We start from the raw sequence: 26,654 nt of genomic DNA on the forward strand, positions 1-26,654 counted from the left end.
CTATTCAGCCCCTTGCCGAATCAGGTCTTTTATTCTTTGTGTTAACATGTGTTAGTAAGTATAAAGTTCCGAACAGTCACATGAAGAGAGCACTGCTCTGACATAATTGACTTGACATAGCTGGGCAGGGAGAGTGTCCTAAGGCATGACAAGAACATTAGACAGACACACAAACAAGGTCAATTATAAGCAAAGACTGGCCCACAACATTCCTATTGTCTGTTACAACAGTTTACAGTGGAATTCCAAACACAGAGCTTTGGTTTGCAGGACACTGATTCCTTTATTTGGTTAACTGTCATGTATTTCAGGGGAATTTACCATATGTATCGGCTGTCCACTTGGTTTAACAACACAGCATAAAAACCCTCACGTGATCATACAGAGTTCCTATTTAGGACTTTCTAGCTACACATATTAAAAAAAAAAAGGGTGCGGCTGAGTAGTATGCGTTAGAAGACAGTGGTTAGATGTTGGCTTATCTATTCTCTTTGCACTAATGTACTCCACTACATTCCTGTATATTATAACAACAAAAAACACCAACCCCAGAACAAAAACAAACCAATTCCCTCTCTCCCACAACAATCCTTAGACTAAGGAGATTGTTCACACTCCCATTCTCTCCTGCAGGAATTACTGTGTGCCAATGATTTGGATTGCCTAATTGTGACAGCATGTATCAAAGCGCTGGTTCAAACAGTGGCAAGGCAGGTGGCAAGTTGAGGCTATAGCTTATTATGCAAAATGTGCTAATTTTTCTCCCATCTCCTTTCCCCTGGTTTTTCTGTTTCATCCATCTATTGTGTCTTACAATTCTAGACCACAAACTGTCTGGGGCAGTACAGCACTTAGCATAATGGGACTGGATCATTGATTGGCACTTCCAGTTCCAGCACCAAAATCAGATTCAAATGACATATTAAAATATTTTGTAATTCCATAAGGCATGTTCACCTGTACAGCACAGCCCAACACCAACAACAGCATCTTCTTAATTTCATCCATACTTTTACCTACATTGAAAGAAAAGAGGCAAATCAGTCCACATGCACAACACGAGTCATGAAAAATACTTGCATAAAGTGATTATCTCAAAACGTACAGCAAAGCCCTGTCGGACTGGAGTAATACCCTTTGATTTAACTGAGTGCCTGCATATATACACACACATCTAGATCTGTTTAACATGATTTCAATGTAGCAAAATGGTTGTTATAGATTCAATTAACAGATCCATCAAAGCACTTATGCATTTGCCTGTACAGGCACCATGCTTGATCCCTTAATTCTGATGAAGTAAAAATACAAAGCAGGAGTGGGGGAGGGATTGTTTTTAAAAGGAAACCCCTCTGACACCCCACATTACACATTTTAAAAGTAATCACCACACAGCTTCCCCCAGAGTTAAAATCAGAATGCTGAAGACTACTAGTGCGTACTTAAATTCATTGTCCATCAGAGTGGTATGATTCAGCAAGGAGCATTGTCTCTGTTTTGCAACCAAGTGTACACACTTTGAAGTGAATGCTCCATGTGCTAAGAGAAAAAAAATGGGCTGTGTAGAATGGAGAATATTCAGCCACCACATGCTCGTGGATCTGGTGGGGAGAAGGGGCATAAGCAGGATGCTATTGCAGGGAATCTTGCTGTGACCAAGAACCCAGCAAGTATCATTCTCATTCTTAGGTGAAGAAAAAGAGTGCTATGGAAGGGAATTTGCTCTGGCTTATTGCCAAGTTCAGATCTTGTCTCAGCAAAATTAAAATATGGCTATTACCTCCTCATTGGGAAGTAAAGAAAGTTATATAATAGTAAAATAAAGGATGAAGAAATTAGAAGAACAAAAGGTTGAGGCATAACTGAAATTGCATCTCCAGCTGGTAAAAAACTGGAGGCAAGTTAGATTCAAAATTCAACATCCAGGAAACGCCTGACATCATACACACCATGCCAAAAAAATGGGCAATGCATAGTTTTCTCTCCCTTACCCATCTGTAAATGTATGCACTCTTCACACACTGTATAATAGTGAGATAAACACTTTCACATTCTGCACCTCTCTACTTGGGTGTTCGATTGTTCATATCTATATACAGGCAGAGGAAGGAAATTCCCTCTGCTCACTGAGAAGTTTGTGTGTGTAACTGTATTAACACACCACCATGCCCTTGTAAGGCTGTGCTGTGCTGTAAGTTACATGCATCTGCAGGACTGACAGTAGAGAACTGGAATGAAATTGTTTAATCAATTATGCTAACCCAGCATTTCAGATTAACAAAGAAGGCACACTGACCTAAATTAGCAAAGGGGTGGAGTTTCAACCTGAGACTCTTGCAATATAGACCAACCAAAGTTACTCTTAAAAAAAGAATTATTTTGCTTTTTTTTCTCCCTATTTTCTTTTAACAAAAGTGCCCTGAAGCGTCTAAATAAACCATTTTTGTTAGCTAAATTTTCCAGGACAACCTGAGGACAGAATGCTTTGTCTACTTAAAGAAAAAAGCAACAATTTTATAAGTATCAATTTTAAAAGACATAAATAGTTTTTCAAGAGTGCTTCACACAAATTCGCAGTGCCTGATATGTATAAGAGCTGATTTATCAGTAGGGCTCCATTAGTAGAGCTCTAGTCTTCTAAGAAAACCTACAGTTGTAAACCCTGCCAGATCCCAGGCTATATTACAGGTATATTTTTATTTCCCTTAAGGCTATTTGAAACCTATTTTTCAAAAAGAGTTAACATCCTTCCTACATAAACACACAGTGTTACAGTATTCATGGCTCACTCTCTTTTGTAGAATTGAATTTTTGTGTACACATAGAATCCACAGTTTCGCACAAATAAAATAATGCTACATTATTCTGAGAGATACAGTCAACGTGAAATGTAGTCAGTACCAAAAATGAACAGAGTTAGAAGTAGTTTCAGACAATATTTCTGCTTCTACGTACGCTTGCCCATTCTTCTGGCATTACAATCAAATTTTCCTAATTAAATTTTTTTCTGTGTCTCCTGTTACACCATGAAAGACCCTATGTAAAACTGACTGACTATATAGGAAGATTTGTTATTAGGTGTTTTAACAACAGGAACATAAACAATTCAGAGACGTGTTTTTAAAGTTGATGAACCTTTTAAACACTATTTACAAAAAAAAAACCTCCAATACCTTTCTCCATCCTCCTACCAAATGCAGCTGAAACTTACTATATAGCAAGTGCTGTCTCAGGTGAATCAGCTGATCCTGCATGGGTGTAAAGTAAGCTTTCTTCCTGTGCTTACAAAATACTCCTTCTACAGGAATGGGGCCCCACACATTTTGAAGCCAGTGTCTGATAACTATTTGGTCCAGTCAGTCACTATTGCCCTAAGCAGATATTTAGCACTGGCCAGAAAATTTAATTTAATTTAATTTAAAAAATGGAGGTTCTGGCATCATTCCACATCAGTTTCAGACCAGACTCTGAGCAGGGACTTGAACCTTGGTCTCCCAGATCCCAAGTGAGTGGCCTAGTCACTGGGGTTCTTCTGGGGTCATTCTCTCTGACCAGAAATTCCCATCCTGGGCCTGAGAAACCTTCCTGACAAAACTTTAATCAAAATGGACATGGCTTTGGCATATCGGTATTTTCTGACGAAAAAAAAATGTGTCATTGAAATATTCCTGCAGTTTTACAGATATTGCCCAGGCATCTCACACATCTAACAGGACAATCCTAAGACAATTTTGAAATGAACAGTTTACATTCCAGGAAGAGCAGAACACGGATCTAAATTAGAAATCTTGTTTGCTTCTGCATTATTTATTTGGCATATGCAATCAGGTCAAGTCAAACCACAGCATTCTTATCAACAATGTTCAAGGCATGAAAATCTCCAGGAAGCTGAGTAATTTTGCAGTCCTCAACCAAGTGTGTGATGATTTGTGGCTGTCCACACTGACATAGTGTACTGTCTTTAAAATGCCACCGAAATTCTGCGGCAGCACAAATTCCATGTCTGATATGAAACTGGTTGAGAAGGCTCCATTGCCATCATAATAAATCAAACCCAGGTTTAAATTGTGTGGTGTCCAAGATAAGATAATGATTTGTCACTTTCTCTGCGAACCATGAAGCTTGCCCTATGTCCTCTACTGTAAATCTCTCACCTGGTAAACTTATCCACAACGAGCGCCGTGAGGGCAGACGACCATGTGGTGGATTAAACAAATCTTTAATTAACAGTAGATGTGGTATATCACACAATTTCATCACGAGCTTTGCTGCGTTTTCCCCTCTGCGAACACTGGGTGGAGCAATATTGCAAAGAACCAGTAATCGTGGTAGAGGAGTAGATTTAAGTATGCCTGAAATAATACGCACGTTGGAATGAAGTTCTATGTCAATCATCCTTGTGTGAGATGAGCGAACCCATACTGGAGTGCAGTACTCTGCTGCTGAATAACACAGCGCCAAGACTGAAGTGTGTAACATTTGGATGTTGGCACTCCATGTCATTCCGGCCAGTTTTCCGAGCAGGTTGTGTGCGTTTTGATCTTAGTTGCTGACTTTGTACAATGGTCATGATATGTGAGAGTTCTATCCACAGTGAAGCCTAGATAGAGCAGGTGTGACTCATGCTTTATTCACTGAAAACTATATTCATCTCTCTGCACGCTTGTGCATGATATAAATGGAAGACACTCAACACGGAGTATGTCTACGCTACAGGATTATCCCAATTTTACTTAAACTGGTTTTGTAAAACAGATTGTATAAAATCGAGTGCACGCGGCCACACTAAGCACATTAATTCGGTGGTGTGCGTCCATGTACCGAGGCTAGCATCGATTTACGGAGCATTGAACTGTGGGTAGCTATCTCGTAGCTATCCCATAGTTCCCACAGTCTCCCCCACCCATTGGAATTCTAGGTTGAGATCCCAATGCAAAAACAGTGTCGCGAGTGATTCTGGGTAAATGTCGTCAGTCATTCCTTCCTCCGTGAAAGCAATGGCAGACAATCATTTCACGCCCTTTTTCCCCGGATTGCCCTGGCAGACGCCATAGCATGGCAATCATGGAGCCGTTTTGCCTTTTGTCACTGTCACCGTATGTTTACTGGATGCTGCTGACAAACACGGTACTGCAGTGCTACACAGCAGCATTCATTTGCCTTTGCAAGGTAACAGAGACGGTTACCATTCCTATTGCACCATCTGCCATGCCATTGTAAATTGGCGATGAGATGATGGTTATCAGTCGTTCTGTGCCGTCTGCTGCTGTCATGGGTGCTCCTGGTTGGCCTCGCTGAGATCGGCCGGGGGCGCATGGACAACAATGGGAATGACTCCTCGGGTCATTCCCTTCTTTATGTTTTGTCTAAAAATAGAGTCAGTCCTGCCTAGAATATGGGACAAGTGTTCTAGAGAACCAGAGAGCACACCCTCTCCGTGTCAGAGCCCCGGAGATCCCACAGAAATGATGAGCTGCATGCCATTCTAGGGGGTACCCCTGCAACAACCCCACCCATTGCTTCCCTCCTCCCCCAACCCTCCTGGGCTCCGTGGTGGTGTCCCCCCATTTGTGTGATGAAATAATAAAGAATGCAGGAATAAGAAACACTGACTTTTTAGTGAGATAAAATGAGGGGGAAGAAGCCTCCAGCTGCTATGATAGTCCAGGCAGGACATTAAAGGGTGGCGGGGGAGAGGAGCCCAGCCTCCCGCTGCTATGATAGTCCAGGCAGTACAGAATCTTTTCTTTAGACATGCGGCGGGGGGAGGGGGGAGGCTGATGGAGCTCAGCCTCTAGTTGCTATGATGAAGACGGTTACCAGCCATTCTGTACCATCTGCCGGGAATGACCAGGAGTCATTCCCATTTTTACGCAGGCGCCCCCAGCCGACCTCACCAAGGCCAGCTAGGAGCACTCATGGGCTGCTGCTGCTGCTAGATAGCAGTCATAATGTACCGTCTGCCACCGGGAAGGGGATGCTGGTGTTCAGCGCTGCAGCACTCCGTCTACCAGCAGCATGCAGTAGACATAGGAGTGACGCTGAAAAAAGGTGAGAAACGTTTTTTTCCCATTTTCTTTCGGAGGGGGAAGGGTGTAAATTGACGACATATACCCTGAAACACCCGGGAAAATGTTTTTGACCCTTCAGGCATTGGGAGCTCAGCCAAGAATGCAAATGCTTTTTGGAGACTGTGGGGACTGTGGGATAGCTGGAATTCTCAGTACCCCTTCCCTCCCTCCATGAGCGTCCATTTGATTCTTTGGCTTTCCGTTACGCTTGTCACACAGCACTGTGCTGTGGCCTTTGTCTATCATAGCCTGGAGATTTTTTCAAATGCTTTGTCATTTCGTCTTCTGTAACGGAGCTCTGATAGAACAGATTTGTCTCCCGATACAGTTATCAGATCCAGTATTTCCCGTACGATCCATGCCGGAGCTCTTTTTGAATTTGGGACTGCATCGCCACCCATGCTGATCAGAGCTCCACACTGGGCAAACAGGAAATGAAATTCAAAAGTTTGCGGGGCTTTTCCTGTCTAACTGGCCAGTGCATCCGAGTTCAGATTGCTTTCCAGAGTGGTCACAATGGTGCACTGTGGGATACCGCCTGGAGGCCAATACTGTTGATTTTCGGCCACACTAACCCTAATCCGACATGGCAATACCGATTTCAAAGCTACTCTTCTCGTCGGGGAGGAGTACAGAAATCAGTTTAAAGATCCCTTTATACTGATATAAAGGGCCTCGTTGTGTGGATGGGTGCAGGGTTAAATCGGTTTAACGCTGCTAAATTCGGTTTAAACGTGTAGTGTAGACCAGGCCAGTCTTACTTCCACTATTAATCAGGTGCCTCCTACGACAATAATTGGCCATTGCCACCATATCTACATATGAAACACTCTCAAGTATGTCGAAGGAGTGTGACTAAGTGCTTACCTGCATTAGGAAGTTATCGCTATATCCCTATGAAAAGAGGGCACCATTAAAATACTTTGTCTATTGCACTGCTCTGAAGACAGGACTGGGGAATGCCATGAATACTGTTAGTGGTTCGATGACAATAAGTGATAACTATCGAGATAATAATTATGATCATTGCACTCTAATCACTATAGAGTAACATCAAATACATACTTAACTACCTGCAGGCCTTACTACAGCTTACAGTATTAGCTCACGTACAATACTTCATCAAAAATCTGTGTTTAACATTTATCAGTATGCCTATTGGTATGGTAATTGAGGCAAATAATTAACTAGGAATGCTGTGATGGTACCTGTAATTACCCTCAATGAAACAAAGTTTTCCAAAAATAATGTGATTGATTTTGGCCAGTAAGCAGGGCCAACTCTGGTTTTTTTGCCACCCCAAGCAAACAAACAAATAAACCCCTGTGTATGCGTGGGCGGGGGGGAGGTGGAACTGCGAAGCAAAAAAAAAACCAACAAAAAAACACCTGTGGGACGGCCAGAGCGGCAAAGCACACACATGCAACACCTGCAGGGCGGCCAGAGCGGCAAAGCGCACACACACACAGAGAAAACACCTGCGGGGTGGCTGGAGCGGCAAAGCAGAGGGGAAAAAAAAACAAAAACCCTGCAGGGCGGTCGGAGCCAGGGTGCAGGGGGACTCCCTGTGCTGCAGATGTGCAGCGGAGTGCGTGCCCGGTCTAGCGGGGGAGTTGGGGAGGGAGCGGGAGGGGGGGCAGAGAGAGAAGGGGGGCAGCCCGGGCTTCAGCGGGGCACTCGCCACACGGCCCCTCCCACCGCGCCACCTGCCGGGAGGGCTCTGTGCAGCTCCAGTTGTCTGGGAGGGAAGGACGTGGGCTCCCCTGCCGAGTTTGCTGCAGGTCGCTCCCCTTCTCCGTGCTGCCGACCCCTACAGGGCAGCCGGAGCAGCAAACCAAAAAGAAAAAGAAAAAAAAAGGGCGGTCAGAATGCCGCCCCTTGGAATCTGCCGCCCCAAGCACGAACTTGCTCGGCTAGTGCCTGGAGTCGGACCTGCTAGTAAGCGTATAACCAATTAACCCAAAAGGTGTAGATGTTACTTAATCCAGTCTGGCTAAGTCTTCACTGCAAAACAATTTGTTTATTTGTTTGACAATGGGCTAACTAAAGCAATATAGAAATCCTGCTGTAAGATCTGAGGGTGGTGAGGTACTTTTAGTTTTTGCTGTGGGGTAGCTAGGTGAGGTCAGTGCTAGACCTTGCTTCATTTCCCTCCTAGTGAAAACTAAAAGTGCCTTGTCTCCAATAGGATTTTACAGCAGAATAGCTAAAGCACTTCAAATTATCTCGCAGTAAACAAATGACTTTTTTGTTTGGTTTTTTTGGTAGTGAAGGCAAAGCCAGAGTTTAGGGGAAGGAATGAGAAATCAAAAGGAAGACTCCAGCTTAATAGCTAGTACTCACATAACCCTTTGCTGTCTGAAGTGTTCCAAAGCAGAGTTTTTTGATTAACATTTTTAATGCTTGAGGGTATGTAATGCACATCTAATGAAAGCTGGTTTCTATGGCTCACTAGACACACTCTGAAGGTCATGAGATATATTAATAGTTTTACTCCATAGGCTGCAAACATGTTTTAAAGATAATGTGTTAAAGTTTTAAGAGCCATATTTAGTTCAATTCAATGGGGAAACTGAGGCACAGAAAAGTTAAGTGGCTTATATCAGATTACAGAGCAAGTCACTGGCTGGAACTAAAACAGTACAGTATTGTGTACACTTGGGATTAAAACAACACAGTGACAGACCTGGGACTTATGTACAGAATCATGTACATTTGGGATACAATATACATTGAACAAAAACAACTATTCTTTATCCCCAATTTAATAATGCTTCCTCCACAGCACACACTCCTGCAGCGCTTTCTAAAGGATTGATTTGCATTATCATAATGAAGTGGTGAAGCCATAAGGCACCATGCTGATAAAACTGGAGATTGAAGTCCTACATCCATAGGAAAGGCACAGCATGAGCAGTCATAGGCAAGCGTCCCTAGGCTGCTTCACCAAAGTGTTTCAACGCTGTCTTATGTGTTGAGAAGATAGTGCCCAGCTCAATCCAGCCCGTGGGATCTCTGCTGAGATTGCCAAGAAGAGAGCCACATTGCGATGTCTACAAGGAACTGAACTGAGATGTACACACTTATCGCGTGGGTCAACCAACGGTGGACCTAGAGTGGACTTGAACCAGTAACCAAAGAGAAGGGCTTTAAATTCAACACAACAGCATTTTCCACCTTGCTGAAAATTCCAGGGCAGCTGTTCCTATGCGAGGTCTCTGAGCCAGTGAGGCAGCCAGTGACCTGAGGATTTGCAGGAAGGCCATCTGCTCTCAACAGTGGGAAAAGGCCTTTGGGTTTTTAGGAAAAAATCCTGTTCTCTGGGATTTTTCTCTCTGTGCTGTGGGCCCAGAACACCTCCATGGTCTCTCAGGAGAGAGAGGGTGAGAAACAGATGGCAGGATTGGAGGAATGGGGGGCAAGGTGGGGAAGGAGATTAGGAGACAACAACAAAAAGGAGGATAAAAGTAAAGAGAAAATAAGAGAGATAAATGAGGGGAGGTGGAGAGGAAGCCGGAGAGAGAGATGAGAAAGAGAGAGTGCATAAGAAATGGTAGATTCTGAGTTGATACATTTTATTTATTCACATTCCTACTGTGTATTAAATTTCCTCAGCAGAAAACAGGGAACTGTAATGTGTTTGTGTGGCGGGGGTTAACATCCAGCAGACGGTGGAGCAGGTGAAACGTGGGAAACACATCGGCACTCATTTCTTCCAGTCAGAACAGAGTCCCAAATTATATAAGCCTGAACTCTATAGTTAACATTTTAGAGACAGAGCTTTGTTATTAACAGGGAAAAACTGTACAACATATTTTACAAGCCTTTGTCTCCTTGGACAGTTATGAAACAAAATAAGGAAGGAAATCAGGCAAGAAAAAAAATATACCAGTGGGAGACTAAATCCTTTATGATTATAATGAAAAACATTTTCTATCGACATTTATTAGCAGGGACTTTTGGCTCACTCTAGTGCAAGGACTTAACAGCCTTTAATTTGAAAAACGTACTGAACCTGCAAAGTGTTTCCAGAAGACGGAAATGAGCTGTAGGTCTAGTAAATTAAGTCACTTTTTTAATCTTTTGGAGGAAGTGAAGCTAAAAACCCTGAAAGACTCAGTTTAAAAAAAAAAAAGTGCATATTTCAAAATGTTTGTTTCCATCAGTTTCTGAAGAATCAGTACTGTGTGTGTTTGGGTCTAAGTGAAGGTTGCCGGGCAACCAAGAAAAAGAAACAAAGTCAGTTTCAGAAGTTCAGGATCATCATACATTAGCAGTTCACTCTGTGTGTATCGGGTGGGGGGTGGGGTAAGACATGCTGCAAAGAGGAAATTACGAAAGACAGCCATGGTGTATTATGTTCATTACAGCTCCCCCATATGTGCCATGGGATATGTGGAGTGGTAATGAAATGATGAGTTTGTACAGTGAGAATTACCACTGAGGGGAAAAATATTCCAAAGGGAAGAAGATGGCAACGTGTGAATACAATGCTTTAACAATTGTATATTGTACAAAGCAGTAAAGAGAGAACCAATCCTGTATCTCCCAGCAGAACTGTCTAATGTGTCTCAGAAGTTTTCCACTGCCATGAACTCACAGATTTTTTTCAGTTCCTTACTTTTCAGGAACTAACTATTAAATGAAACAATTCAGCTTGCTCAGAGGCTTTTATTTTTTAAATATTTATCCTTATCTTAAACTGAATTGAACCAGATGAAATTAGCATGGACTGGAAAAATATTCAGAGGGCATGGGGAAGGGTTACATCTTCTAAACCCGGTGGGCATGTGCCATTGCATAAGCACTGTCCCACTGAAAACTGTAATGCCATTTTCTGAAGTGTTAAGTCCAGGAGGTGTGACTGTACTTCTATGAGCAATATAGCAGTCCCAGTGGCCTGAAACACTCACATATATACATGGATGAGTATTTAAGGGATATAAGTATCCTCGCTTACTACCAAGATCCCTATTTGAACACATATAACACCACTTTGGTCTACATCTTACCAAAGACAAAGGAAAATTCACAATTTGAATGGTCAAACAGGCAATTCTGGAAGGTATGTTTTAGGCAAACACAAGTTGGGTTCAATACAAGAGTGACTGTCCCTTTTGGCTTTGAATTAATGACTCTATGAAGGCAGAAGGGACTCAGAAACCTTTCACAGTTTGAGCAAAACAAATCATCCCTTTATTTATTTACTCATTTTAAATTAAGCAAAATTTCAGGAATCTAAATATGGGACCTGATTTATTTCCCCAACTAATATGGCTGTCTCAACCTCTCCCTTTTCCAGGAAAGCATACAGACCCTTTATCCATGTTAGTTAACTCCTGATTTCCCCCTGCTCCCATCAGTACAAACCCAGATCCCACATCTACACTCTCTTCTGCCTCCTCCTCCTCACCTCTGGTGACATTTACCCCAGTCTGGGTCCTCCCTCCATCCCCCTCCTCTCCATCTCCCACACCCATCCCCACCCTCTTATGCCATCATTCTTAACCCCACAGCTATCCTCCTCTTTCCCCTTGCTGTCTCTGGAATACCCATTCCATCTCTAAAAATAATCACATCCATCCATGACCTCTTCACATCTTGCTTCCTTCAGCTCTTGGGTCTCACAGAGACCAGGATTCCTTCATCTGACATAGCCTTAGCAGCTGTACTCTCTTATGGAGGCCCCTCCTTCATTTCACACTCCCTGCCCTGGATCAGGCCCTGCTGGGGGTGTTGGACTTCTCCTCTTCCATTCCTGTCACTTCTAACTCCTCCCTTCTCCCCCTTCCCACTCTATCTCCTCTTTTGAACAGCACTGAAGCTGACTCTTCTCTCCTCTCCCCTTCCATGTTGATCCTGTTTACCATCCACTCAACTCCCCCAAACATCAGCCTTCCTCTCTGATTTCAACTCGTCTCTCTCTTCCTCTTCTGACAGTCTCCCACACTCATCCTCAGTAACTACTACTTCTACGTTGGTAACTCCTCTGACCCCTTAGCTTCACGTTTCCTCATCCTCACTTCTTTATCGCACATGGAGCCCTGGTTCAACTCTTCCACTCATGAAAAGGACTCAGCTTGGTCTTCATCAAGCTCTGCTCTCTCTCTTTAATCTCTCCTTGCAGAGTTCCCCCTTTCCAACTATTACCTGTCACACTGTCCTATCACTTCTATGATTTCCAGTGCAGCAGTGTGGCTGATTTCTTATCTGCTCTCAGCCCTCTTTTCCTTGCGTCTCTCTCTTCCCATTTTCTTCCACCGATATGGTTACTGATTCTCTCCTTGTTTCATTTTCCTCCAAATCAGACTTCTCTCTAGGCTATGTCTAAATCTTTGAAATTATTTCTGCACAACACCTCTAAGATATGACCCTTCCTATCATTCCACACTGCTGAAGCACTTGTCTCTCATCATATTACATCTTGATTACTGCAACAGCCTACTCTCTGACCTTGACAAATGCAATCTTGCCTCACTCATATCCATTCGGAATGCTGCTGCAAAGATAATTCTTGTACCATGTCACTTTGACCATGCTACCCTTCTCTTTGCATCCCTTCACTGGCTCCCTCTTTATTGTATCAAACATACTTATTGTCTTCACTGTCAAAGGCCTAGCTCCACCCTACCTATAATCTCTCATTCACTACCAAAGTGTTGACTGCCACTTCTGACTGGCCCATGATATGAGCCTCCATCGGCCACTCGTTAAATTTTCAAACAAGCACCTTCATGCTTTCTCCCAAGCTGCCACTCATGGTTGCGAAAAGTTCCCTGTAAACATCTGCAAAACTACCTCATAATCCACCTTCAAATTCCTCTCCATAAAACTTCTTTGCTGTGATGCCTCCAAAAAGCTTAACAGCAGCTAGGCCACTGGTGTGCTGAAACCATTGTTTCCTTGTACTCCCCTTGAATACCTGTCTGTATCCATTTGTTAGCTCTTGTCTTACATTTAAAGGTCAGTGTTCCTGTACAGCACCTACCACAGTGGGGTCCTGTCCATGACTAGGGCTCCTACGTGCTATGATAATATAAATATTAAATAATAACTTCAAATTTTCCCATCAGTCCCATCGCTTTCAGCCTTCAAGTTGTTCCACTTCTGCATTACCAAACCTCTACTGCAGTGTACACTCCCGTATAATATTAGCAATAATACTTACAGTGTCCCTGTACTTGCGTAACAATTAATTGAAATCCACCTTCTAAAAAACTTCAAGGGGATTAAGCAAGTGAGTGGTTGTAACAGAAGTTTGGAAAGTAATGAACATGGGCCAACAGTGGCCATTTTAAAGCAAGACTTTTCTCCAAGAAAGATTTCAAGTGCTTGTTAAATGTGGGGAAAGAAGGACTGAGACTGATTTCAGGTGGGGGAAGAGAGTTTTACACGAACCGGACTCCCACAGCAATGATCTCCTCACCAAACACAGTGGCAGGACTGTTTAATATTAAGTGATATCTAAATGCAAATATCCATCAGGTTCGCATTCTAGGATGTTTTGAATGCAGCTTCCACTGTGAAGGGATTTGAAAACCTACTGTGGTAGCTTTTTGTTAATTGATGCTCACATCAGGCCAGGACGACAGGCCAGCCAGCCTTTTCCTAAGATGAATTTCAAAGTTGCTCTGGGAGAGATGTTACGAGACAGGAGGAGAGGGGAGAAGGATGAGGACTGGTGAACTCTGAAGGTAGAAAGCAACACAGCTACATCTACTTCCAGAAGAACAGTGGCCCAGAGAACAGAAGTACTTGAGGAGGTTTTTGTAGTATGTAACACACAGACTATACTGGCAATATATTAAAGGTAGACAGCAACTTCATAATCTGCCCTGGGCGAGGGGTGTTGGGTAGCTAAGCTGCCCCAGGGACAGACCAAGGACAATCCTCTGACTCACAACTCACTTTTGAAGGGAAGGAAGAAGTAATTCGAGCCTACTCTTGGCCAGCAGCAGATTAACTCCCCCTTTGCTCCTGGACAACTCTGCTGCCAGGTGCATTGGATGGATGGAGTCAAGGCTCTGCCCTCACCTGTTCTCTGTGCAGACGGCACACTCCCATGCCTATTCTCCCCATTGTACTGGGATTGGCCATTCAGGTAGCCTGTAAGGGGGGTGAGGGGGCTGGGCTTGCAGACCTTACACTCCTTTTTGTGGGCATGCTGAGCAAGTGGCAATCGTAACTGCAAAGGTGCCAGGAGTACAAACTGTAGTGGTCCATGAACTGGAGGGTAGATTTATTTTCAGACTAAAAATAAAACAAAACACCCCAACACTGCTGCTAAGCACAGCAAAAAGAAACCTCATGCTGAGGCTTATTATTCTGGTGAGATGTTTGTTACACCACATGGCTCTCACTCAACGCTGGCTATCCAATTTTCCTTCTATGGTAAAACTGGTATTTCTTCCTTGGCTTTTGCAAGGAGGGAAGGAAATAGGCATTTGGCATAAAGTCAAAACCTAACAACAAACCCATAATTTTAGAGACATGCAGGCTGGGAAAGATCATTTTCAATATTCTGGCTAAACCCCAGCAATGAACTGGGAAAGTCAAATATTAGCTCAATGGTTCCCAACTTATTTTTGGTGGTATTCTCCATGCGATGGAGTGGCAGGGCAGGGTGTCCGCCCTGGTGTCCCTTACCAAAACACCTGGCATGATTGCTAAGCATCTGTTGTCCCGTTCCCCCACCCCCATCTATTCTCTCCTTTCCGTGTTCCCTATACTCCTCCTTTTCATTGTCTCCCTTTCTCCATGTTGTCTTGTGTATTTTTGCCTCTTCCCCCACTTTCTTGGTGGCAGTCCTTTCATCACAGCACATGCCACCACTTAGCAAATGGCTACTCAGACAGCATTGCTCTTGGTGCAAGCATCCACAGCTGGCTTTATGGGGCCACGTCCATGTGTGCTCTCACGACTGAGCTGAGTGCTGCAGGAGCAGAGGACAGGAACACAGCAGGACAAGAGACATTCCCATGTCAGCCTACATCACAGACTGCACTGGAGCAGAGACCCAAGGAAGGTAGCTTCCAAGAAAACCCTCGCTGCTCTTCTACCAGCTATGGGAGCACATGGGGAGTGGGTCCAGAGCCAATCTTCCACAAGAAGAAGGATGAGCCAGTGGCTAGAGTGCTAGTATAGGACTCAAGAGACAGGGTTAATTCTGTGCTCTGCCACAGACTTCAAGTGACTTTCCCAAGATAACACAGGGCTCTCTGCATCTCAGTTCCCATCTATGAAATAGAAGTAATAAGCCTTCTTCATCTCACAGGGTAATGTCTGGATAAATACATACACAAAAAATTGCGAGGCACTCATATACTATGATAATAGGGGCCACATAAGTACCTGAGATAGAAAGAATTAGCTTTTTCTCTCATAGACTCATAGACTTTAAGGTCAGAAGGGACCAATGTGATCATCTAGTCTGACCTCCTGCACAAAGCAGGCCACAGAACCCTACCCATCCACTTCTATAACAAACCCCTAACCTATGTCCGAGTTATTGAAGTCCTCAAATTGTGGTCTGAAGACCTCAAGCTGCAGAGAATCCACCAGCAAGTGACCCATGCCCCACGCTGCAGGAGAAGATGAAAAACCTCCAGGGCCTCTGCCAATCTGCCCCGGAGGAAAATTCCTTCCCGACCCCAAATATGGCGATCAGCTAAACCCTGAGCATGTGGGCAAGACTCATCAGCCAGCAGGAAAGAATTCTCTGCAGTAACTCAGATCCCATCCCGTCCAACATCCCATCACCGCCCACATGGCCTACTTATCCGCTGATAATCAAAGATCAATTGCCAAAATTAAGCTATCCCATCATACTATCCCTTCCATAAACTTATGAAGCTTAGTCTTAAAGCCAGATATGTCTTTTGCCCCCACTACTCCCCTTGGAAGGCTGTTCCAGAACTTCACTCTAATGGTTAGAAACCTTCGTCTAATTTCAAGTCTAAACTTCCTAGTGTCCAGTTTATACCCATTTGTTCTTGTGTCTACATTGGTACTAAGCTTAAATAATTCCTCTCCCTCCCTAATATTAATCCCTCTGATATATTTATAAAGAGCAAGCATATCCCCCCTCAGCCTTCTTTTGGCTAGACTAAACAAGCCAAGCTCTTTGAGTCTCCTTTCATATGACACGTTTTCCATTCCTCGGATCATCCTAGTAGCCCGTCTGTGAGCCTGTTCCAGTTTGAATTCATCCTTCTTAAACATGGGAGACCAGAACTGCACACAGTATTCCAGGTGAGGTGTCACCAGAGCCTTATATAACGGTACTAACACCTCCTTATCTTTGCTGGAAATACCTCGCCTGATGCATCCTAAAACCGCATTAGCTTTTTTAACGGCCATATCACATTGGCGACTCATAGTCATCCTGTGATCAACCAATACTCCAAGGTCCTTCTCCTCCTCTGTTGCTTCCAACTGATGCGTCCCCAATGTATATCTAAAATTCTTATTATTAATCCCTAAGTGCATGACCTTGCACTTTTCACTATTAAATTGCATCCTATTACTATTACTCCAGTTTACAAGGTCATCTAGATCTTCCTGTATGATATCCCGGTTCTTCTCTGTGTTAGCAATACCCCCCAGCTTTGTGTCATCCGCAAACTTTATTAGCACACTCCCGCTTTTTGTGCCACGGTCAGTAATAAAAACGTTAAATAAGATTGGTCCCAAAACCGATCCTTGAGGAACTCCACTAGTAACCTCCTTCCAGCCTGACAGTTCACCCTTCAGCACTACCCGTTGTAGTCTCCCCTTTAACCAGTTCCTTATCCACCTTTCAATTTTCATATTGATCCCCATCTTTTCCAATTTAACTAATAATTCCCCATGTGGAACCGTGTCAAATGCCTTACTAAAATCGAGGTAAATTAGGTCTACTGCATTTCCTTTGTCTAAATAATCTGTCACCTTCTCAAAGAAGGAGATCAGCTTGGTTTGGCACGATCTACCTTTAGTAAAACCATGTTGTAATTTGTCCCAATTACCATTAACCTCTCTTCTCCCCATCCCCTAGATTAGTCCTAGTATGGGAAACTGCGTGTACAATATCAAAAGAAAAAAAAATTATGGAACAATGTTGTGTACAACTCGAAGGAAAAAACTACTCAAAATTACTCACCGGAAAGAGGATCTTTGCCAATCGTTAAAACGTTTGGTAAATGCATTACGATCAGCTGCTGGAGGACCTCCTAAATGAAATGGACAATTGTAAACAAGAGTCAGTCAAGAATCCAGATCAATTGAATCATGCAAAATACCCAGCTCTATTGATTTGCAAGGCTTCGGCATGCTGGCAGTTAAAGAGGTCACAAGGTGAAGGCTCACATGAGACATAAATCACTCTTTGAAGATGGCTACAGACTCTACAACTGATATACACCAGTGGTCTCTTATAATGATGATTAATGTAGGACTTAAGGGTCTCACGATACAAATAAAAATGAATGCAAAGTGATGCCTGGGCATAGCCATCAATCACACCTTTCCTCCTGACAAGACCTTTGTTCGTATAGCACTCAACCCATAGTTGCTGCCATTTTTCTGGATTTACAGCTGCAGCACGTTGACCAAAGCCATGTAAGCCACTCTGGTATGCCTGGTTAATTCAAATAATTCATCAAATTATTTCATGGGTCTGGACATTTTAAGGATGGATTGGGGGGGAGGGGCGAGGAAAGAAAGCTATTAACATGGTCTCCTGCACTGTTGTGAGAAATTGGATTGAAAAGCTGTGATTCTTTGGTACAGGAGAGCTGACACCCTGCCTAAATACTAAGTTTTCCCATCATAGGTCTTGGACAAGTGTCATTTTAATTTTGAGGTGTGTGGGGAAATCCCCACAATAGATGGAGAACAGGAGGTCACATTATTTTGGCAGGTTCCATTTTTCAAAAACTGACAGCTATTTGAAGCTGAGCAGGGCCTTGAAGTCCCAGAATGGGTCCTGAGGAGATGGATCGGCAGCCAGAGGACAGGTGCAGTGGTCAAAGAAGCCTGGTAAGTACACCACAGAGATGACATTCATGGGATAAATTGCAGAATCATGTGATTCATGAATATTTTGCAACCTGGCATGAAGGTAACTAGCACTCATTTGGGATGACATCATTATTTCTCTCTCTTTCCCCTCCCCCGAATAAAAAGATGGTCTTGTGTTTCATGCACTGGACTGGGACTCAGGAGATCCAGATTCTCTACCCATCTCCCGCTGACCTTTGGTAAGTGCCTTAACCTGCCTGTCTCCATTTCCCATTCTACCTCAGAGGATGCTGTGAAGATATATTCATTAGTGTCTCAGATATTATGAGAACCAGAGCCATAGCAAAAACTATAAATAAAGCACACAGTGTGTGTGTCTCTCTCTCTCCACACACACATACACTTCTACAAAGTGTCACCAATTCATCCAAACACACTCCCCCCTTAAACTACTGGATTGTTATTTCTGCACTTTGAGAACCATCACAAAAGGAAAACTGAATCTGAATAGGTAAGGAAATCATTCACTGATCTAGCAGTGTCTAGGGAGGAATTGGAAGGGATTTTAAAAACCATTTTGGGTGCAATACGTTTCATCTTTTCTCTGCTCTCAATTTAAATAAACAACACATGTTTAAAGCAATGGTTAGTTTGCATAAAGAAGAAATGTGTTAATACCACAGCTGATACCTTTGGTGATGTTAGGAAACACGAATTTAACCAAGCACTACATTGCATCAAGATTTGTGACTTGGACTGACTGTTTGCTGAGTCATTATCCAAATGCTGTACAGTACACGTATTTTCAAGACATGCTAAACAAAAGTTTGCTGCCACTTGTTGCCAACAGGTGCGAAACACATGAGATTTCACAGCACATGGCCGGAATATGATACTCTGCTAATCAGTTCCACAATGCATTGTCTCCTTTGCCAGATGCAAATTCTGACAATTCAGTTAATGAACTTGTCTCTTACTACTGATTTCCTTGGCAAAGGAAAATTTTTTTTTCAATCATCCAGCACATGGAGCGGCACTGAGGCAGGAATGCATAAAGAATTCTTGTTGTCTGTGTCTAATCATCAGATCTCTTGCTATTTAGCTAACACAGACAAAAGGCACTGGGGCTAAATTTTATGTAGTTAGCATTCCCACACACTCCTTCTGCAAATTATTATTTGATTACATCACCCAGTATTTAAACAACTAGCTTCCCTTCTAGTGATGTGAGTTTATTCTCTGTGAGGTGGCATGCAAGAATCTTTGTTTAATTGTTACTAGTATAAGAAATGGGCCCAAACTATGAACATCACATCAAACCACGATTTTCTAATTTAGAATAAAAGATTCCATCTGATGCAAGAGATTGTACCTACTTCTCTCTGACCTAAAGAGCAGTATCTTTACCTGTGCTATTAGAATTATCTTAGATATTAATAATGGCAATACTCTTATATAGTAAATAGTAAGGCTCTTATATGGAGCTTTTCATCAGTAGATCTGAGGAGGTTGGTATCAGATGGGGAAACTGAGGCACAGAAGTGAAATTATTTACTTGAGTCACACAACTGGCCAATTACAGAGCTGGGAATAGAACCAGAGTCCCAGTCCAATACTTTATCCATTAGGCCACACCGCCTCCCGCTAACAAGATCATAGAATTCTTAAAATCCTGCATGTGCATCAATATTTCTTTTATTTGTTTAGTTTTGGCATTTCCTCTCAGCTTGGACAACGAAAATCCATCCAGCCAGTTTTACTTTCAGATGCTCAATGCTGCATTATTTGAGTTGCATACACCGAAGGAAAATGTTTGTTTAAAGGCAGCTGTTTTCTATTGGAATTGTAAAAATTACAAACATTTCTATTAGATGAGGGTTTTGAAGACATCAGGATTTATAAATATGGAGCAATTTTGAGCTTTGAGGGCACTCACATGTGACTCTAAAAATGAGCTGAAATGTTTACTGTCCCAGTGATTTGCAAATCAACTACAAGACAGATCCCCCCCCCCTTCCCCAATGAAAGCCCTTCAGATTCAACCTGGGCTCCAACAACGGAGTTGTGTTCTTTACGGCTTGTGAATCACCAGTACTAAAAAGATTCTGTGGGTCAAATTCTATTTTCAGTGTTACAAGCCCAACTGTATTACAACATGAGTAAATGAACAGGAGAACACGAAAACGAAATCTGGCCCTACAACTGGAACTTAGTTAACAATAAGCAAATGGTAAATACAGTGCAACTTATTTCTAAAGGTGTAGTAAGCACTTGTATTAGGCTATGTCTACAATTATGGCAGCGTGTAGTGCACAGACATTGCCGTAGCATGGATATGCATAGCAGTGTAGATGGTGATGCACTGCTTAGGTGAGTACAGACATGCTATAACTTCAGAGTATATTCCCTACACAGTTCTCTATGCGCCCAAGCAGTGTCTCCTACATCTACACTGCTGTTTTTAGCAGGGTAATGTCCTGCTGCCTACCCACTATCAGAGCCATTCACGTCCACATGTAGCTATACATCTCAGTGTGGACGCAGCCTGCTTTCCAGTGCCGCGTGTACATGTCATCGCAAGTGTAGACAAAGCCTCAGACAACAAGGAAGTTGTAATACTTGTTAAATGCTTGGAGCTGGATATGGCTTTTGAAGCAGAGGAGTTTGAAAGAATCTGCAAGTCTCCTCCACCTCCCCTCCCTCCAAGACATTACACTGTGTATAGTAGCCAATGTGAGAGGAGAGGCACTAAAAAGAACAGCAGAATAAAGAAATTACACTGTCCAGGAAGGCTGGCATTCTTCAGAGCACCAGGGAGGGCTGGTATACAATAAATCCTCCTTTCTCCTAGGAGAGATCCAGTTAATGATTTTAACAGCCAAACTAACCCTTGATTAAAACAATAAAGGCAACAGCAACAACATATGGTACCAATTTCCCTTAACTATAAGCTATTAGAACAATTAATGGTAATGCTGTCAGCTTTACACCTGAGGCCATTAACAAACCAAGTGACCATTAACTGCAAGTCATAAATCATTTCACAGAGATTACGGTTTTCCATGTTACTTCGTAATGAAATTTCCATTAAAAAAATAATTTTGATACAGGAAGTCACACTTATGGGATCCAATTCAAACAGCTCATTACTCAGTTTTCAGTGCAAACGAGGTGATATCGGAAACCAGCCTCTCCCAAGATCAGAATATCAGAAGGCTGGATGTATTTTCTGAAATCTAGGACCCTTTTATGTAATTGGCAGGTGCCATATTGAACTTCAAAGAACAAGTCTGTCCTATAGCTAGCAGAACCAAGCCCTATTCCCCCCAGTGAAACACCCCAAACTTTAAGGATGTTTAGCTTCAGATCTAAACTGCAGCTCGAGCCTATTTCTATTAATTGGTAAAGCACCCACAAATCATAAGAGTGGATTAAGAATCATGAGATGTTTCTAAAATAATACATTTTGTTGGTTTCTTGTTATTTGCCTTCTGGTTTCTGAGCCTTCAGCGTGCTTTCACGTCACGTTTTAAGCTCTTCTCTGCAACAACTGGAATGAAAAACTTACTTGTAAAAAATGAAAGTTGAGATTCTCCCGCAGTTCTTTGATTGCAGCAGCTGGGTATTTAAGATAAACAGAAAATAGCACAAGACTCGCAATAGCCGGCAATATGGCATTACTAGGAGTCTGAGTCATGAGGTCCCCCTTTACTTCATTCTCTTTGGCTGATAAGTGCTCTAATTTATTCCTGAGGAGTTGCGGAAAACTCTAGTTTTCTTTTTTTTACTAACCCAAGATTACTCTCAGGATATTTGCTCGTCTGTCTTTGTAGGCAGGTGGGATGTAAAAGCATTTCCCATTCTTAGTCTGCATGGTCATATGTTAATATTTTTTATTCAGCAACAGGTTAGTTAGATAGATCCTCTGAAGTTTAGAAGGGAACATTCCTGGGCAGCACAACCCTATTCCAGGTTAGGCTCTTAAAAATACCTGTGAATCAGCAGTGCGAGAAACGGTTCAATCAGTCTGCAGTTTCTAACAGCTTGTGCACCGATGGCTCCACGGAGCTCAGGGTTGGAGGGTAGGCTAGACTTCTGTCCCCTCTGCAGTGATGTCGAAAGCTGATTCAGACTGGTTCCTAACTGGCATCTCTCTGTATTAGGAAAGCAAGGTTGCTGGAAAACGTAGTTTCTCGTGGCAGCCATAGTAACTCCAGAGTGAGGAGCAAGTGGTTTCAGGGAAGCAGCTCAGAAGTTTATAACAAAGCCCATGACTTTGTGACCCTCACTCTAAACAAAGCATGCTAGGAAGTATGTAAAAATGGCCTTTCCACAGCTGAGAGAGACCTGGAAGGATGCAGGTTGTGTCAATGAGTCTCTCTTGGGGAAATAAAAACAAACTTTCTTTTGTTTGCTTGTATAATCCTTTGCTTTATAATAGCATACCCCTCTGATGAGTGTCTGAACCAATCAAACTGTGGATGAATTTTTGTCTTTTAAGTGAACTGAAATAAAGTCCTGAGAAGAACTGTTTTTTTGTTTACCAGTTCCAAAGTTGGGCTTTGGGGTTTTCTGCTTGTCTGGTCTGGGAAACAGAACTTAAAACGCCCACTTAACCAGAGATGGGCCAACCCCAGAACCCCAAAGATGTGTTTCTGAATTGGGGGTGGGAAAGAAGACTTCTGTTGCAAGTAGGATCTAAAACCTTAAGAGGCTCATTTTAAGGCTACGGGGCAGCTGAAAACTCACAAGAACAACCTGAAAGATTTAGGTGACATGGAAATTCAAACCCTAAACTGAATCTCAGCCCTGATTCAGCCTCAAACCAGAATCCTGGCCTAATCAGGATCCAAACACTACCTCCTCAGTCCAGTTGTACTGTCCACGTATACGGTTTTTCAAAGGCTACTACATGATTTACACAGAAACTTCTCCCTACATCACAGTACAGTGTTAACTTACATTCACCATTAGCTTCTCCTGTAGATTTAAATTAACCTTCCCCTGAATCCTAAAAACACATGTAGGCACTACATAAATTATCTAAAATTTGCAGTCTCTTGGTCATTGTAATTCAATGCCTAAGCCAGGTAAGTCCACTTAAGAATACTATTTAACTAGAAAATGCTAATTGCCCAGATGATTGAAAGCCAAATGGCTCTTTCCTGCTTATTCATAATTACCATGAGAAATATCATCACCTGCTTTATCTTCACCACAAAGACATCACTACTGACCCAGAGCGGCTAGTCTAAATTTCTACATAAACTCAGGCCCCATAGAGTGGATGGGGCTAACAGAAATATTAAGGCTTGTCATGAGTTTCTTTGAGTTCTTAATTATACATTATGATCATAGTTTCACCCCCCTATACATATGACCTTAATATGTGTACCAGAAAAATAAAACTATGAGCCTGATTCTGGAAATATCACCTGGAGGGGGACTACTCACTGTAGTAAGCACCACACCCTAGGGCAGTTGAAGCTCAGCTCCCACAACAGTAAGGCCAGGTCCACACTACAGCGTTAAATCGATTTAAACAGCATTAAATCGATTTAACGCTGTAACCGTCCACACTACAAGGCACTTAAAATCGATTTTAAGGGGTCTTAAAATCGATTTCTGTACTCCAGCTAAACGAAAGGAGTAACCCTAAAATCGATATTACTAAATCGATTTAGGGTTAGTGTGGACGGATATCGAAGTTATTGGTCCTATTCTCTTACTGAGCTACCCAGAGTGCACCACTCCGGAAATCGATGGTACCCTGGGACCATGGACGCACACCACCGAAGTAATGTGCCCTAGTGTGGACGCGTAAAATCGATTTTATAAAACCTATTTTATAAAATCGATTTTACTAATATTGATTTAAAGCTGTAGTGTGGACGTAGGCTAAGTGTTGGCAGTTCTGGATCATGATAGCAACTGACGGCTTCACTCATTATACCTGGCTCTCATAGAATCCAGGGGTACACATGGAATTCAAATTGCACTGACTAGAGAAAGGCCCCAAGTCAAAGAGGTGATTGGATTCAAGGTATTTTTGGTTCAGAGCAATTTCTAATTTGCTAGAGAACGTACAGAAAAATAGGCTTTTCTTCAAAACTAATTTAATTATATTAAATCTAAGATAAATTTAAATGTTTTCAGTTTTGTTTTTATACATCAGTGAAAACAGTTATTTTTAAAGCAATAACATAATCTGTTGCTTGCAGACTGCAGAAACAAAAACCAGGAAGGAAATTTGATGTTCAGTGCCCCAACTGGGATAAAGGTTAAAAACTGACAAGTAAAATAAGATTTTAAAAAATATTTCAGTTTTAATGAGCCCGGGGGTTACTAGTTACACAAGTAAATACATTAAACGTACAATGTTGTAAACCAATGTGACAGTGCCCCTTTAAAGGTTAGACAAGACAAAACAAGTTGTTGCTGGGAAATTTCAGTGTAATTAAATACAAACAGATCTATCAAAAATCTCTACATACACAACTTACAATTTGAACATACCTGAGCACAGTTCTTGTACAACTAGGAGGTACTTGCTCCCCAGGTAACACATTATATATACACGACAAACTATTTGATTAAGAACTTTGCTTACTTCTGCAACAATTTTATTTATTATTTGATGGACAATAGGATTAGAAGTGTTTCAAGGGCAATTTTTGAAAACCAGCAACTTAGAAAGCACAATTCCAAAACCCCATCAAGTGGAAACTAAAAGCCAATAAAATAGCTGTGGCTTCATCTGCTGAGAATAATCAGCCCTGACAATCATAGGCTGGAATTTCAGCAGGAGGGCAGAGCGAAGGAATCATATCTCATCGTAACTATACAAAGCATATGTGGGATGCAGGTAACTACAGTAGCAGCCAAAGGAGAGAAAAATAAACCCAACATAGGTGCAGCATGAGCAATGTTCTATTAAAAAGTTTAATAGGGTCACGGCAGCATACAGAGGGTTATTCTATAGACAACTGGCACTATAAAAAGAGAATTTCCATAAAGCCATCTTCCACCAATCTAGCGACACATTACTGGTCAGGTACCATCACTAATGATCAGTGTTATGATTGTTATGTGTACTACGGGAGCACAGAGGTCCCAGTCAGAAGCGGATCCTAACATGCTACATGCTGTACTAACACATTACAAAATAACCTTTGCCCTGGTTAGCTTATCATCTACAGACCAAGTGCAATAAGAAAATGTGACAAACAGGAGGCAAGGGAGGACAGCAGGGTTGCCAACTTTCTAATCGCACAAAACCGAATACCCTTGTCCCGCCACTGACCCGAGGCCCAGCCCCTGCCCCACCCCTTCTCTGAGGCCCCCACCCCTTGCTCACTCCATCCCCCCTCCCTCTGTCACTCACTCTCCTCCACCTCCCCCCACTCATTTTCCCCATGCTTGGGCAGGGGGTTGGGGTGTGGGAAGGGGTGATGGCTCTGACTGGGAGTGTGGACTCTGGGGTGGGGCTGGAGATGTGGGGTTCGGGGTGCAAGACGGGGCTCTGGGCTAGGGCCAAGGGGTTCAGAGTGTGGGAGGGGATTCCTAACTGGGGCAAGGAACTGGGGTGTGGGAGGGGGTTTAGGATGTGGGGTCCAGGAGTTTGGGTGCAGGAGGGGGCCTGGGCTCCAGGCGGCATTTATCTCACTAAGGTGTCTCCCGGAAGTAGCGACATGACATGTCCCTTGGCTCCTAGGCAAAGGGGCAACTAGGGGGCTCTGCCTGTTGCATGCACCTGCAAGTGCCACCCCCGTAACTTCCATTAGCCGCAGTTCCCAGCCAATGGGAGCTGCGGAGCCGGCACTTGGGGTGGGGGCAGCCTGTGGAGCCCCCTGACCGTCCCTCCACTTAGGAGCCAAGGGACGCTGCCACTTCCAGGGAGCCACATGGAGCCAGGTAGGGAGCCTGCCAGCCCTGCACCAACTGAACTTTTAATGGCCCACTCAGTGGTGCTGATTGGAGCCGCCAAGCTCCCTTTTCAACTGCATGTTCTGATCGAAAACTGGACACTTGGCAACCCAGGAGGACAGAAGAGGTAAAAACTGAAAATAAGATCCTCTGGTTATAAAGAGAGATACTGCATAACTAGATTATTCCTGAAGGTACCAAATTTAGTATTATTATTTTTAAAATAAACACATTGGCTATTCCTGTCAGGCACACAACGAAACCACCGCTGACAGGATGATGTCTTGCAGAAACTGCAGCAGAAGTGGGTCTTGAAGAGGACATGAGGAAAGGCAGGGGGGTCTGATCAATGATTTCATAATGTGCAAGTCATATAACAGAAGTTCTGATTAAGATGCACTTCTTGGCATATATAAGTGGCTACTGAAATATTATTAAAATATGGCACAATGTATTGCATTTTAAGATGTTTGTTCCATTCCTTAAAATTTGAATTCATTCCATGTAAAAAGCGACTCCCTGCGATTTACATACCACAAAGTAATAAGCACAGAAAAAGCTATTTTATCAAACAAAATACAAAAACTGCCATGCCGAACAGTGTAAAACAAGGATTCACAAAATAAAGGGGGCACATTTTAACATTACTTCCATATA

General features: G+C 42.8%; 1 protein-coding gene across 2 annotated transcripts in view; it reads right to left on the reverse strand.

The window, feature by feature from the left end:
* The window catches only part of CCDC88C (coiled-coil domain containing 88C), a 138,338-nt gene that overhangs the window by 64,724 nt on the left and 46,960 nt on the right, over positions 1-26,654 (reverse strand). For both annotated transcript variants that reach the window (XM_050953170.1, XM_050953169.1), the window contains exons 4-5: positions 17,212-17,281; positions 958-1,016 (exon numbers count right to left, since the gene is read on the reverse strand). In XM_050953170.1, the coding sequence (XP_050809127.1) occupies positions 958-1,016; positions 17,212-17,281 (129 nt within the window). The remainder of the gene's footprint in view (positions 1-957; positions 1,017-17,211; positions 17,282-26,654) is intronic.

Source organism: Gopherus flavomarginatus, chromosome 5 (assembly GCF_025201925.1).
Source record: "Gopherus flavomarginatus isolate rGopFla2 chromosome 5, rGopFla2.mat.asm, whole genome shotgun sequence".
Lineage (NCBI taxonomy): Eukaryota > Metazoa > Chordata > Testudines > Testudinidae > Gopherus > Gopherus flavomarginatus.